General features: G+C 38.8%; 1 protein-coding gene across 1 annotated transcript in view; it reads right to left on the bottom strand.

Moving 5' to 3' along the window:
• LOC124595286 (WD repeat domain phosphoinositide-interacting protein 3) overlaps nucleotides 1-17,068 on the bottom strand; it is a 128,941-nt gene that overhangs the window by 24,671 nt on the left and 87,202 nt on the right. The window contains exons 6-7 of the mRNA XM_047133969.1: nucleotides 4,507-4,608; nucleotides 4,070-4,191 (exon numbers count right to left, since the gene is read on the bottom strand). Of these exons, the coding sequence (XP_046989925.1) occupies nucleotides 4,070-4,191; nucleotides 4,507-4,608 (224 nt within the window). The remainder of the gene's footprint in view (nucleotides 1-4,069; nucleotides 4,192-4,506; nucleotides 4,609-17,068) is intronic.

The following is a 17,068-nucleotide window of genomic DNA, read 5'->3' as shown; positions in this document are numbered from 1 at the left end:
ATGGTATTGACTTTATTAGTTCGTAGTCAGTATAATTTACTCATACTGTCACTTCAGACACTCAAATCATTTTAATACTAGCTGCCATATTATAATTTTTATTTCTTAGGTAACTATGATTTAATGGATACTGTAGGTGTGAAACCCTGGTTCAATGTAAGAGAGGGCCTTATGGCCCTAATCAGACCACGTTAAAGAAATAAATAAATAGAATAAGATAAAATAAATGTAGCAAGTACCAGCTGGTGTGCGAAAATGAAGAAGATGCGGTGGGGTGTGAAACAGAATATCACTAGCTTAGCGAGTTGCCTTCCTGTAGTCTTTGATGAACAGCTACATGAGTATAAGAATCATATAATCTAAGAAAACACCACAAATTGTTTACAAGAGACAAGATTAACTTTTTAGGCAGCCTTAAGACACTTTATATCACTAAAGATATGTTAAAATTAAAAATTAATCAAGAAGCCTCTTCAAAGAAAGGACCATCTTACAGTTGGGTAAATACAGCATTTACATAGTAGAGGAGTCCGATCTACTTATCTTGTGACAAAAAGACCATTCAAATTTTGACTACCAAACTGACAACAACAATGAGGGTAACTGTTGTCATTACCAATGTTTTGCTTTGGTTGAATTATTAACTCGTGTGACTCAATTTAAAGTAAAGGCAAGATTCCAACAGGAATCACTCTTTCCTTAAAGAAACTGCATATTAATTCCTCAGAGGTCATAGATGTTTACAAGAAATAAATAACAGTAACACAGTCCACATAGGAACAGTTCATATTATTCTTCTGGTTGTTACACACTCAGTTACTAGCAAACAAAGTCTTCTTAAGCATTGCGAAGAAGATAATAAATTTTGGGACACAACTTCTCTTGAAAGAATGTCATACTACTTTTTCAGTATTACGGATCAGTGATAAACATAAATGAAAAGCTTTTGGCTATGTGAAAGCTCTTCAAACAGCGATCTCTGAAATTGATTATATTAAATCAAATGATGGGCAAAATGTTACAACTCCCACCACACACCAAACCCATACTACTAACAGACATGCAGCAGTGTGAGCATTTATCACCCACTATCAGATTACCATAAATACCTACAGTATTTTATGGACCATACAATGCTATGATCTACAAGACACATCTTCACCTCTAAGCAATTTTTTAAAAAATAACATTTTTACCACTTCTATTATTAGACTGAAAAGCCAGTCTAAAAAATTTCTTAGTTTATAAAACCAAATTGCCCTTTAAAATCCCTGAAAATTGTCATTTGAACCTCCTCCTCCTACTTCTTCTTCTTCTTCTTCTTCTTCTTCTCCTCCTCCTCCTCCTTCTACCTCTTTGTTGTCATCATTGCCCTCTTCATATATAAGATGGTGTTCACCGCCTTCGAGAGCCTTACTCATGCCACACTTCTTGAAAGATTTAACAATAATGTCTTCTCTCACTCTAAACCACAACTATTTTATCTACTGACACACTTGTTTGATTGTAGGTGATTTTAAAGTGCACTTTGGTGTGAATTCATGATCCATTTGTTCCATTCCTCTCTCATATACACTATATGTGGTTTATTTATTAAGACATCACGAGGTGGCAATTGTGAAGCAAGTCCTCCCAGAATAACAGCAAGCTCTGTATTTCCCTGTCTCAATTTCTCGTTCAAACAATTTTTCAAATGACTACTAAACTGATCTAATACAAGAAGAGAACTCTTCTTCAATAAAGCAACCTTTCCTTCTCTCCCACACACTATTAATCCATAACTTCATACCAGCCTCATACATCCAACCCTTCTCAGATATTGTTTTGCGTTTGAAAATGATCACTGGATTAAGTTTAGTACTGATGGCACAACATGAAAGGACAAAAGTGTAGTGCATTTTTTTTTTCATGTTCACTTGTTTTTATAGTTCCAGTTTCAGCAACTTTCATGGCAACAGTTCTGTTACTTGTCACATCAAATGTCAGAGGAGTTTCATCCATATTTGCTATTTGGCTTAGTTCCACACTGTTTTTCTTTTGGTGTTGAATAATAGAGCAATGGGAAAATAATATTTGCTCTTCATACTCTTGTGATATTTTCTGAGATATTTTAGCTTTGGTTTTGATAAATCTGTAGCGCCAACCAACTACACCTCTAAAGTATGTTAAGTTTCACTGTATTGCTTGCTTACAAGTGTGTATTTGAATCATTTGTGTATTAATTCCAATGCGATTTTGATGGTGTTCTAGGATCCATTTCAATATGTCATCTTCTCGTTTAGGCAACTTTGCATTCAGTCCTCTACACATTTAGTGTTCCACATTTTTTTTACTTCTTTATTGGCCCATCAATCGTGTATTGTTTTTCTTTGTTGAAGGGCCAAAATGCTGCTCAGCTGCTCTGTTTCGAAATTATTCTGCATATACTATTAGTTTCAATGTACAGGCTGCATCATGTGAATATCTTTTCCCCTTTTTTTTTTTAGTGAAACCTGCTACCAACAAAAATAATGTGCTGTTAACAACAACACAAATCACTTTCAATTCATTTTACTAGCACTGTAGAATGGAATGACGCATCATAGGCTAGACAGTGTTCTGGATTTATGATGGCGGGGCAGGAGGGAGTCATTGTTAACAAGCTTGTTAATTACTGCAACTCATGTTCATCGTGTCAGTGCACTGCTGCTGCCAGCTGAATCCAATATTGCCAGACAGAGATAGGTTTCCAGCAGCATCAAATACATGGCCCTTTTAAAGACTGGTGGGAATTTTAAATCAAACAATGGACATTTTTATATTAATTTCGAGTATAAGATGTACCTGCATTGTGGAGGCAATTTTTCGAAGAAAAAAGTGCATCTTATAGTCCTTAAAATATGGTAGACAGATATACAGATACGAAGGGTAGTCATACAGTTTAATTATCACTTCATGAGGAATAATAAATACGTCATTAATTTTTTGTTTGTTTGCAGGTACATGTCTGACATTTTGGTAGTGTAGTGCAGGTATTCCTACAGCATCAACTTCAGATTTGAGAAATTATGCATGCCTGTTATGCCCAGCAGGTGCCCTTATGATTAGCAACCAGGCAAGAGTGTATGCTGTAGTGATTATACTACTCAGATGAGGTACATTATATGACAGGTTTTTGTTACACAACAAATACAGGCTTCAGAAGTTCAGTTTTATTTCAGAGTGTATTGCCAGCAACACATACTATTCTATGGACTTAGTTAGTTTTATTTTTATCGGTTGCATCCAGTGATTACAAACATTTACTGTTTCCATTTGTCTTTTTTTTTTTATCATATGACTTGTTGCAAATGTACATATTTGGCAGATAAATTGGGATCTACCAGAGGTAGGATGGTATATCTTTTGTCACTAGCCTGGCAATAACATTTTTGGGTATTCTTTTCTTCATCATCTTGACGATGATGCACACTGTTCCTATAACCATGTTTATCAGATATTATGATGACTCATATCAATATCTAAATATTCCTTAAAACAGTTGCTGTGTTTGACTTTCAGTTCCTGGTATTCATATTTAGTTGAATTTTCGCAAAGTGTGTAACAACTGATCTATGGGATTAACACTATAATCAGACTGTTTAATACTCCTTCTATCAGAAACAAGAGCAGTACTGGACAGGTTTATTTCCTTCAATATTTATCAAGTCCACTTAACACACTTCTTTCATTTTACCTGAATCATGTTTTCACATACTACCATTTTTAAATTAATGATTATATTGAGTTTTTGACAACATTCATTATTAAGTGATGGTGCTGTTTATACTCATGCAATGAAATGAGTTTATAGTCTCCGTTGTTATGTTTATTCTGATAATGTCTGGGATTTACTAACTAGTGGTGGTGAGAATTCTTGTATTTTTATCTTTCATAATAACACATCAATGAGCAGTTATTTTATCATTCATAACCCATTTGCATCCATATATATAAATGTATACAGAAGGACAATATATATACAAGAGGGAGAGGGAGAGGGACTGACTTCAGAAATCTAAATGTGTAGACAGCAGAAAAGGTACCATACCTATGACTGAGTTGTTGTCTGAACCAAATGCACACATACATTGAGGACCACCTGGAACTTGGAATTTGCAGAAACTCCAGCTTGAACTGAAGTACTTTGGTAAAAATGTAGCAGACGCCAAGCTAAAAAAAAAGTGATTGAAAATTACACCATTTATATGAGAGGACTGGGCTAAAGAAAATAGCTCAGACCACTGCACATTCATCATAAAATTCAGCAATCTCAAAATGCCACATTTAGCAATTCAGTTTTGGAGCATAGTTCAAAATATTCTTGTATGCAAAATATGTTCATATAAACTTCATTCAATATGTTATATTTAAGGAACAATATTCATTCTGAAAACTGCAGATTTTAAAAATCCTCTCTATTATAATACAAAACATGCTACATTACTACAGAATAACGTACAATAAATTTTATATTGAAGAACTTACCTGGACTGCTTATTCAGTTTCTGATCTTCAACTGCAAATATATGTACTGTCCCATGATCACTTGCCACACAAAGACATGTGGAATCATGGTTGAAGTTTATACTGAAACAATTTTAAACAAACTTATTTTAGTGGTGTAGTACAATAGTGTAGTGGAAAGTGTCTGTAGAAAAGGGGTAGTGTCTTCAACTACCAGTCCAAAGGACCTGGGTTTATTTACAGACACTGTTTATATTCTGAATGAAAATCATACAAACTGGTGGCCAAATACTCCTGGTATACAGAGTTGTCCACATTCTACAATTATTGTCAAAAGAGGGTGGAGGGTACCCTCTTACCTTTGGGTTAGGTAGCGGGCCCTAAAGGTGGAAAAATTAGCATTGATCAATGAAATGAGGAGCAATAGGTATTAGAAACCACTGCATTAAAGACAAACACAATGTAATCACAAGATATGGACTCTTCATAAAATAAGTCCAAGATTACCACTTCCTTCTCAAACAATTCCTCACATAAAGTAGCCCCCTTCGGATCTCTGGGCAGGAACTGTCCAGGATTTTCAAGACTAGGATAAACAACAACTCTACTGTTCTACAAATTGGAGCACGGAATATTATATGTAGGAAACTTGTACGGGAACTGAAGAATCTGGAAAGAGAGATGAGAAGGTTCAATTTAGACGTTTTATGGATTAGTGAAGTGTAATAGAAAGAAACGAGAGATTTCTAGTCAGACGATTATAGAATAATAGTAACAGCATTGGTGACTGGTGTAACAGCTGTTAGTATAATTATGAATGGAAAAGCATTTAACAAGTTGAATTATTATGAGCAACACTGTGGCCAATTTTTCTTCTGAGAACTGAAACTAAGCCAACACCATACCACCATTCCACACAGTTACATGATCACATCACAATCTGATGGTGAGGAAATGAGAGAATGTATGAGGACATGGATAAACTGATAAAATGCATGAAGGGTGATGAAAATTTGATAGTCCTCTGTGATTGAAACATTATTATAGGAGAGGTAATGGAAGGTGAAGCTACTGGATGAATAAACTGTAAAACCATGTCAGCCACTGAGGCATTGTCTGCTAATATCAAGGGTAGCAAGTCAGCAAGGGAGAGGGGGGCAAGAGACTTCTACAGTTCTGTCACAGGTTTCAACTGGTTGCAAGAAACATCCTTTTCTAAAATCACAAGAGACATTGGAATAGACTAGGAGACACTTGGAGATATCAACTACATTACATCATGGTAATGGTAAGATCTGGCAGAACATAAATAATATAGGTTGGTTGTTTAAAGTGTTGAAGTGATCAAACTATGAAGGCACTAGTCTCCTCTACCCACAACAGGCAAGGCAACAAAACTATGCACCAAAGAACAGTACAGTATGCGGAATCCAAGGAAGGAAAACCCCAAGGTCTAGCAAAGGCCAACAGAGCCTTGATAAAGGAACGAGAAAGAAGAAAAGGGGAAAAGAAAGAAAGATGGGAAAGGTGCACCATTCACGGAGCAGCCACAGGTCCTCAAAAGCAGACACTACAATGGGGACGTATGCCCCAGCACTTACCAGAGGCACCCCACCCAACAACATAGTTAAGACTAACAACATGGACAGAGCGAGTGAAGCACAGGAAAACAGAGGAAGATCACCAAGTCAGATAGAACACATGAGAAACAGAAGAAGAGCAAAAGGATGATTAGTGTGGAGGCTGGGGCAGACCACCTAGCCTAAATAGCCATTGCCCAGTCAAGTCTGAGAAGGTAACAGGGTGTCCTGCCAATCCCTAACTGGACTGACAAGTCTGAGGTGTTCTCCCTTAGAGAGAGTGGCAAAAAAACCCTCCATGAATAAACTGTAAAACCATGTCAGCCACTGAGGCATCGTCTGCTAATATCAAGGGTAGCAAGTCAGCAAGAGTAAGTGTCTGCCGCAGGTAGGCTAGGTTAGAACAGTCCAGCAAAATGTGGACCACCATCGAATGGGCAGCACAACAGCCGGGAGAATCTTCATGATGAAGGAGATGACCATGGGTTAGCCAAGTATGGCTGATGCGGATCTGGCAAAGGATGAGAGAGTCCTTGCAAGAGGCCCACATAGAGGACCTCCACAAATTTGTGGTCTTGAGGACCTCCACAAATTTGTGGTCCTCTTTATTGCCCATAGTTCGTTTGGCGACATCAGAGTATGCCTTTTTGTATTCCAAATCCTTAGAACTTGACGGAATAATGCCAAGCAAAGATCCACTGCTGGAATATAGATATCAAAACGCAGCTTGGCAGTAGCCAATTCGGCCAGCCTGTCAGCAAGTTCACTCCTGGGATCCCAATATGACCTGGGGCCAAGATAAAAACATCTAAGTGTCCATATTGTTTGAGAGTAAAAAGGGAATCCCTGGTTAGTCAGAGCCAAGGGATGCCAAGAGTAACACTGGTCACGAGCTTGTACACTGTGCACAAGGAGTCGCTACGGATGAGCATTCACTGGTGCTGGAACAGATATGCTCAAGAGCACGGGAGATTGCTACCAGCTCCGCAGTGAAAACACTGCAGCCATCCAGCAATGAGTGAAGTTCCTTGTAGCCTGTAAGAACACAAGCAAAGCCTGTGTGGCCAGCAACCATCAAGCCATCAGTATAGATGACTTCTGAACCCTGAAACACACTGAGAATGGAGAAGAACAGGTGGCAGAAAGCCTCAGCGGGAGCCAAGTCTTTCATATCTTGTGGTAGGTCAAGATACAGATGTGGACAGGGGACACTCTATGGAGGTGTATGTGAGCAGGTCAGGTGGACAGGTGGTAGAGGGGAACATGAAGTTCTGAAAAACAGGACTGAATGAGGATGATGATTGTAACCCCACACCTGGGCCACCATTGCAGAAGGCAGATCTATGTACCTGCAAAAAAGATGCGTCTGTAATGTCAAAGGTGATGTTGAGCTGTATGTGAAAATCCTGTGATCTAGACAGAACTGGACCAATACTTTGTAAAGCCACAGCAGAGTAGAGTGGTCCATGCCCCCATTGATATTACTGATGGATCGAAGAGCATTCAGGTGCAAGTAACATGTCTGGTTTAGTTGACTAAAATGGGGAAGCCATGTCAACTGTGCATCAAAGACCAATCCCAAAAAACGATGAGAGTCCACCACATTGAGGGACTTGTCATCAAGGTACAGATCTGGATGAGGATGCACTGTACAGTGATGACTGAAATTCATAATTCTTGTCTTTGGCATCCAAAAATTGAAAGCCATGAGTAAGAGTCCAAGATTGTGCTCTGTGTACTGGTCGCTGCAGTTTGTATTCAGCAACACCCATTATTGACGAACAAAAATAAATGCAAAAGTTATCAGCATACAAAGAGGGGGACACTGTAGGTCCCACAGCCACCACTAGACCATTGATAGGCACTAAAAAGAGGAGACACTCTAAACACAACCCTGCAATACCCCATTCTCCTGCATATGGGAGATGCTATGGGAGTCACCAACATTTGCCTAAAAAGTGTGACATGAAAGAAAGTTCTGGTTAAAAATCAGGAGCAGACCATGGAGGCTTGACTCATGTAATGTGGCAAGGATATGGTGGCATCATGTGGTATCATAAGCTTTATGCAGATCAGAAAAGGCTGCAACAAGGTGTTGACAACGGGTAAAAGCCATATGGACTGCAGACTCCACATGAACTAAATTATCTGCAGGACAGTAGCCTCAGTGAAAACCACCCTGGATTGAAGCCAAAAGGTCCTGGGAGTCAAGTATTCAATACAGCCTTTGACTCACCATACATTCAAGTAACTTGAAAACAGCAGTGGTTAAACTGATCAGGCAACAGCTGTTCATCTGCAGAGGCATTTACCCAATTTCAAAACTATAATAATGACACTTTCTTACCACTGGGAATGGAATTCCCTCCCGCTCCAGAGACGGATGAGAAGGGCAAGTATATGCCATTGGCTAGCCACCAATAAGTACTGAAGCATTTGGTTGTGTACCCAGTCTGGTCTGGGAGTCATCTTGGGGCAGAGAGTGAGGCCGATGGTGAACTCCCACTCACTAAATGGTGTGTTACAAGGCTTCAGATGATGAGAAACAATAGATACAGGGAATCGTTCCAGACAGTGTTTGAGAAGACAGAACACGGGTGCATAGTGGATCAATGCTGAAGCCTGAGCAAAATGCTCAGTCATAAGAGTTTGATCTGGTGAGGATAATACCATTTAGGGAAATTCCTGGGACACCTGTTGGAGGACAGCGACCACATATGTGCCTGATCTTTGCCCGTACCTGCGAAGAGGGAGTATGCAGCCCTACGGTAGTGACATATTGTTCCCAATAAATCTGTTCCTAACATTTAATTAGATACCAGGGCCAGGCATGAAGCCATTTAAAGGCCAGGAAGTGGTCAAGAGAGGGATGCCATTTGTAGCTTTGGAAGGCATGATGGTGGTCTTTACCAACCATAGAAATTTCAGGGGTCCACCAAAGGATAGTCTTCCATCGGGTAGATACCGAGGAAGAGGGAACTGCTGAAGCAGCTGCTGAAAGGTTGGCATCAGTCAAACTCTGTACGAAGTCATCAAAGCCGCCATATGGTGGAGTGATTTGGATGGCAGCCAAAGAAAAACATCCCATTCCACACTAATAAAGGCCCACCTGGAAGGGCATCCGGGTGATTTATGCTGAAGAAAAGATAAGACAATTGGAAAATGATTGCTGTCACACAAATCATCATGAACTTCTCATTGAATGGAGGGGAGGAATTGTGGGCTACAAAGGGAAAGATCAATAGCTGAGAAAGTTTACCAACTTGCTGCATGTTGCACATGAAAAATAGGTCCGCAACTTGTCTTATAATTGAAATAAATAGTTGTAGCTCCATCACAAGTTGTATTGTGAAGTATTTATTTTTTTTTCCTTGATGGTGACTAGTTTCGGACACTTGTGTCCACTTTCAAACCATCCGTAAGTGTGACAAATACAGGCGACAGCCCATGTGCAGAAACTGCCCCTGAGGTGATGAAAGCGGTCCTATGGCCAGCTCAACAACAGTCAGTGATAGTACCACCTTGATCACTGCAGGGCATTTCTGTACGTGGATTATTGCCTGTATTTGTCACACTTACGGATAATTTGAAAGTGGACACAGGTGTCCGAAGCTAGTCACCATCAAGAAATAAAAAAAAAAGATATTACTCAATTCAACTTATGACAGAGCTAAACCACTTATTTCAAGCTAAAGAAGTGCCATGTGCCATACTGAAGTATGTGGGAGCTTCAGTCTCGTTGAGGCAGAGATCATGTTCTGCCAGCAGCACCACCACACAGAGGGTTCTGATAAATGAAAGTTAGAAGCACTGATGTCCAGTTTTGATTTGATCTCGAAGGTAACATTTCCAATAAGAATAGAATGAGATAGTGCAATAGTGACTGCTAATTTATTTTTAAATTGAACTATCTTTCATGAAATAGATGTCAGACACATAATAAATGTTTTATCTAAACAAAATTATCAAATGGCAGTAATAAAGCAAATTCAGTTTAACTACGGAGGGAATAGCACAATTTTACAGAATCATAAATGCTGACTTAGTTGCACTATTTATGGACAATTTACAGAATAAAATATGGAAATAGGTTTCCTTGGAAACACAGAAGATGAGAAATTACAATAGATCTGGGACAACTACAATGGAAGTGTAGAGAAAGTGTGGCTAATATCTGGATCTTCTGCAGCATGAGAGAGCTTAACTGATTACAGGACAAGCCCTAATCCAGACTTAAAGATGTACTACAAGTAGTATTGAAAACGTAGTCATCATTTTATCAAAATGGTGAAAAGCACATACTATACATGCTAAAATTCAATATTCCAAGAACAAAGAAAAGGAAATGTTGAGAATTATAAGGAATGAAACTAATAATCTCAGTAAGGCAGATGATAATTCACTCCCTGATGACAACAGTAGTGACAAAGATAATATTAAACTCACATTATTGACCACTAATTTCAATAAACTCTTCCAGACAGCAGCTGAAAAAAAGGGGAAAAAAGGAACCCTTGAAAGTTTACTTAGCCTGGCACTGCATACACAATCCCCAAATAACAGTTCAGCCAAATCATCTGTTAGGTAATTGTTGAGGATTTCAGGGCCACTTGTTGATGCACTGCCTATTGGCTTCCATCTCACAATTTTCACCAAATGTCTGTTCAATGAATTTCTTGATGTTTCGTCTGCACAAGTGGCTGGCACTGTCTTAGGTTCACCCTACATTGATGATGGTACACTGGCATCAAGCCTATGGCTGGAGATTATATGTACCTGTGCACACCATTGCCTCAGGGCTTTTCCCTGACCATTACAGCTGTGGTTCCTCCCTGTTACCTGCAACAGTTGTTCGCTGCAGTAAGAGAATCCAGGGTCATTGAAATTTACACTGTCAATTTCTCGACATCAGCTGTATAGGTATAGATCTACTACAAATAGTGATATATGAGTATCTGTGCCAGATCGGGACTCGAACCCACATTTCCCACTCATCGTGAGCAGTCATGTTAGCCATTTCAACCATCCATGCATGTTCCATGGAACAACCCAAACTTTCACATGTCACACTTCCTACATCCTTCTATCACAATCCAGTAAATTCATAACCTTATGCTCGCAACATTAGTTGGATTCCTGCACAAAGAGGAGAAGACAAGAAGGAATTGAGACCAATGTTGCTGCTGTTGTGTGGCTGTCTTAGCTTGTAATAAATTGTACAACTGGGATTGAGTGCAGGTCCAGCACAGATTTTCACATGTCACTACTGACTAATAGATCTTTACCAAATACAGCTGACGTCAATGCATTTGCAGTCAATGAATAAACTTCAAAGTATATCATGGAGCTGTGGCTTGCCAACAGTGCCTGTTCTTTCAAACATGCATGTAAGTAATCCAGGATCTGTTTACTTGAGGCTTTCTTCTTTCTTGTTGAAACTATGCATGTTGTCCGTAAATGCTCCTGGTTCATCGACTTTCACCAACTACTGAAACACTTGGCCCCTCTGCTACAACCACAATTGGGAAAGAACAAAAGACTAGGGACATTTCATTCAGAAACTGAAGAAACTAAAACTTGGACCAAATGACACTGGTCAGCTTTGAGATTATTTTTTTTTTTATAAAAATGCTAGCCAGTGACTATCTGGAGCATATCAGTTCCCTTTCCTAAGCTCTTTCATGCATGTCTTACCATGAACTACTTTATCTAGAATGGCTATTTCTACGAGCAGCTGGAATGTGTCGTTATGGGTATTCAACTCAGTTCAGTGGTTACCAATCTCTTTGTGGAGCGATAACAGAGTTAATGACCAGAGGAAAGCTCACAGATATTTGCACGACATTTACCTATAATCTCTGGCCACTGGCTCAACTCCTGACTGCTGCCAGCAATGATGGTTGAACCTCTGAAATTCGGGCCACTTGTGCTGCAAAATCGTTCAACAAAAGTCCCCTGTAGAACCCAAGACAGAAGCCAACAGGCAATACATTATCTCTTAGGAACATCATTAGTTCACTAAAGGAAGCAGTGATTATTAAAAAGCAATGCTTTTCTGGCTATGATGGTATTTCAATCCGAATAGTACAATATTGGCCTTACTTAGTGGCATCCTGTATTGGATCATCTTTGTAAATGATCAATGAGACAAGGAATACTTCCTGAAAGACTGAAGCACAAGATACTAGTAACCATTTATTGAAGTGAGTGACCTGTACTGTGACCTGTACTGTTGGTAGCCCTGCACCTGCTATACAGACGTCTGAGTCACAGCTCTCCTACAAGGTAAGTAATTTAAGTAGTAATAAACTGTTTTTACCACTTTAAAAATTAATTTATTAGGTTAATTATAGTGCTCTTCAAGCGTACCATTAAAGGTTTTTGTCTTACTCGCGATTTTCACAGTAATCACGTAAAGTTCGTTTTGTTTACATATCGCGGCCAGGCCGAACTTTTGAGCTTTCAGATGAAACTTCATACTGCAATTTTAAGTGCACTTACTGATAGCTTAGTGTGCTAAATACGTTTGCTGCCCCTTTATATCTGTAGAGTATCGTCATCTCTTAAGTAATTTCCAGTAAAAAACTTCTGAACCACTGTTTACATAGTCGCGAGTAGGCCTAATTTTTCATACACGTATTTTCATTGTTTTCCGGTAACTTAATTGTCTTTCTGTCACTAAAATCGATTTGTATCATGAGTGTAAAGTGCCTGACATGCCGTAGAATCGTTAGCTCCGGGGTCTGGTGTGATGGATGTAGTAATATTTTTCATTGGGGCGATTGTAGTGGCGTGGGAATTGGGAAAATGAGCGAGACTCATCAGTGGTTCTGTAGGCTATGCAGTAGAGATAGAAAGATTGTGGAACAGGAGGGGAAAATTGCTGCCCTTCAGGCTGAGTTAGATGAGGATAGGCGAGAACTGGGCAGGTTAAGGGGGGAGAAGGGTAAACAGGGGTGGGAAGTGGCAACAGGCATAAGGAACAGGCCAAGAAATTCTTCTGACAGCTTTGTTATTAATGTACAAAATAGGTTTGACCTGTTGCCTCAGTCAGAAACTGATGAGCCTCTCACAGAAGTAGATGTAGACAGCGCTCAACAAGCTTTCAGCAGCAAATTGAATAAGAATGTAGGGAAGTATGCAAAGAGAAAGAAAGTCTTGTTGCTACGTAGTTCGCATGCTAGGGGTGTGGGCCAACTTCTGCAGGATGAATTAGGGTCAGAATACCAGGTCACAAGTTTTTTCAAACCTAGTGCTGGACTGGGGCAGGTTACAGAGGATTTACGTTCACTATGTAGAGGCTTTACTAAGGAAGATACCGTGGTTACTGTGGGTTGGCCGGGCAACAGTATTGACAGAGATCCGGGGTACAGCGTAGAGTGTGACCTGGCAAAGATTGCATCAACATCGAGTCATACCAGTGTTGGGTTTGTGTCGGTTCTGGAGCGCCACGACCGACCTCATTTGAGCTCTTCTGTCAGGAGAGTTAATTTGGAGTTGGAACGGCTACTTGGATCTGGTGCAGGGTCACACATTGGTGTGGTTCCTGTTGATTCACTCTGTAGGTGGGATTATATATAGACATGGCCTACACCTCAACAAGAAAGGGAAGGGTAAACTGGCTGGGCTGATAGCAGGAAATTTAAAGGGGGGAGGAACTACCTCTCATGGTGGAAACTCTTTTTTAGTGTAAGATCAGTGTCCAGTGGGAAACTCAGCCAGGCAGGTACTAAAGATGTTAAAAAAGTTAAAGATACACACAAAAGTAAAGTGAAAAATAATGTTAGTATATTTCATCAAAATATTGGGGGGTTGAAGAATAAAATTGATGAGCTTCTGCTTTGTTTAGAAGATATAGAAACTGAGAATGTAGTAGATGTACTATGCCTGTCTGAGCATCACATTGTCACTGATATGCAAAAGGTTAGCATCAATGGGTACAAATTAGCTGCACATGTAAGTAGAGATAATATGATGAGAGGAGGAATTGCCATATATGTCAAAAGCTTCCACAGTGTAAAAAATTTAGAAACTAAAAAATTTTGTGTAGAGCAACACATGGAAGCATGTGCCACTGAACTTAAACTAAATTATGGCACTTTCATAATTGTAACAGTGTATAGGTCCCCCTCAGGGAATTTCCAGCTATTTCTAGAAAACTTGGATGCTTTGTTGTGCTATCTGTCAGACAGGGGGAAGCAAATTATCATTTGTGGGGATTTCAATGTTGATTCCCTGAAAGAGTGTAATAGGAAGAATGACCTTTAGTATTACTCAATTCTTTCAATTTGAGCTCCGTCATTGATTTTCCTACTCGGATAACAAAGAACAGCAGTACATTGATAGATAACTTTTTTATAGACCAAGATAAGTTTAAAGACATAAATGTTTATCCTGTTGAGAATGGTCTTTCAGATCATGGTGCACAGCTAGTTACAGTACATGACATAGCTCCATGCAGTATATCAAATCAGACTTTCAAAGCAGTGCGTTCAATTAACAATATAAATATTGCAAACTTTAGGATGCAAACTTGAAATATAACTTATTTCACGATACATTTTTAAGGGTATTTGAAAATTGTTTTCCCAAGAAAATAGTTAAACATAATTCCAAGAAAACATATAAAAAACCTTGGCTAACTAAAGGAATAAGAATATCTTGCAACCATAAAAGAGAACTGTATCTAACAGCAAGAGGGAGTACTGACCCCGAAATTGTTCAATATTATAAACACTATTGTGCGGTACTAAGAAAAGTTATTAAAAAGTCCAGAAGCATGTGTATCATGTCTGAGATCAGTAACTCTGATAATAAAATTAAAGCAATTTGGAATATTATTGAAAGGGAAACAGGGCAACCAAGAGCACAGGAAGACTTTAGTGCCATAAAAACTGAATGACAAGTGTACTAACAAACAACCAGAAATTGAAAATATTTTCAATAATCATTTTTTAAATGTTGTGGAGAAAATATGATCTAGATCTTCACTAGAAGAGGCAAGGCTACTAATAGAAGAGGCCGCACCTGTGCAGTTTGAAACAACTGTAATTTCACCAACCTCTCCCTCTGAAATCAGTAAAATAATAAACTCACTGAAAAGTAAAAGCTCTTACGGAATTGATGGCATTTCCAGCAAGGTACTTAAAGCTTGTTCCCCACAGATAAGTAGGATTCTCAGCCACGTATGTAATAGCTCTTTGGAGCAGGGCGTTTTCCCCAATAGACTGAAATATGCCATTGTAAAACCATTGCACGTCGGATGTCAACAACTACCGCCCAATCTCTCTTCTGACAGCTCTATCAAAAATTTTTGAGAAAGTAATGCATTCAAGAGTAGCCTCCCATATTTGTAAAAATAAAGTACTAACAAAATGTCAGTTTGGTTTTCAGAAAGGCTTTTCAACAGAAAATGCCATATACACTTTCACTGATCAAATATTAAATGCTCTGAATAACCGGACATCACCCATTGGTATTTTTTGTGATCTCTCAAACGCCTTTGATTGTGTAAATCGTGGAATTCTTTTAGATAAGCTAAATCATTATGCGTTGTTTAAAGCTTTCCCGGCGTACTGATTGTTCCATAAAAACACGGGAGAACTGCTGGATATCAGTAACTTCCTGCCACGATATTTCGGCGCAGAGTCTTCTGGCCATCTTCAGACAGTACTAGTACTACAGCAGTACTACTACAGTGGCATTCACCTGAAGATGGCCTGAAGACTCTGTGCCGAAATATCGTGGCAGGAAGTTACTGATATCTGCTGTAGTACTACTACAGTGGCATTCACCTGAATATGGCCAGAAGACTCTGCGCCGAAATATCGTGGCAGGAAGTTACTGATATCCGGCAGTTCTCCCGTGTTTTTATGGAATAAATCATTATGGTTTGAGGGGGACAGTGCACAAATGGTTTAATTCATACTTAACTGGAAGAATGCAGAAAGTTGAAATAAGTGATTCATGTAATGTTAAAACAACAGCTGATTCCTCAAACTGGGGGGCTATTAAGTACAGGGTCCCACAGGGTACGGTTTTAGGTCCTTTATTGTTCTTGATATACATTAATGACTTACCATTCCACATTAATGAAGATGCAAAGTTAGTTCTTTTTGCTGATGATACAAGTATAGTAATAACATCCAAAAACCAAGAACTAAGTGATGTAATTGTAAATGATGTTTTTCACAAAATTATTAAGTGGTTCTCAGAAAACGGACTCTCTTTAAATTTTGATAAAACACAGTATATACAGTTCCGTACAGTAAATGGCACAACTCCAGTAATAAATATAGACTTTGAACAGAAGTCTGTAGCTAAGGTAGTATTTTCAAAATTTTTAGGTGTGTCCATTGATGAGAGGTTAAACTGGAAGCAACACATTGATGGTCTGCTGAAACGTCTGAGTTCAGCTATGTATGCTATTAGGGTTATTGCAAATTTTGGTGATAAGAATCTCAGTAAATTAGCTTACTATGCCTACTTTCATTCACTGCTTTCGTATGGCATCATATTCTGGGGTAATTCATCGTTGAGTAGAAAAGTATTCATTGCTCAAAAACGTGTAATCAGAATAATTGCTGGAGCCCACCCATGATCATCCTGCAGACATCTATTTAAGGATCTAGGGATCCTCACAGTAACCTCACAGTATATATATTCACTTATGAAATTCGTTGTTAATAATCCAACCCAGTTCAAAAGTAATAGCAGTGTACATAGCTATAACCAGGAGAAAGGATGATCTTCACTATGCAAGGTTAAATCTGACTTTGGCACAGAAAGGGGTGAATTATGCTGCCACAAAAGTCTTTGGTCATCAAAAGCCTGACAGATAGCCAACTAATATTTAAAAATAAATTAAAAGAATTTCTAGATGACAACTCCTTCTACTTAATGGCTGAATTTTTAGATACAAATTAAGGGAAAAAAAACAACTTAAACATTAGTGTCATGCAATATTTTGTGTAATGTAATATCTTGTACAGACATCTTTTATT

The sequence above is a fragment of the Schistocerca americana genome, chromosome 2 (assembly GCF_021461395.2).
Source record: "Schistocerca americana isolate TAMUIC-IGC-003095 chromosome 2, iqSchAmer2.1, whole genome shotgun sequence".
Taxonomy (NCBI): Eukaryota; Metazoa; Arthropoda; class Insecta; order Orthoptera; family Acrididae; genus Schistocerca; species Schistocerca americana.
Note: the sequence above shows the minus strand (reverse complement) of the source record. Positions and strands in the feature narration are given on the sequence as shown.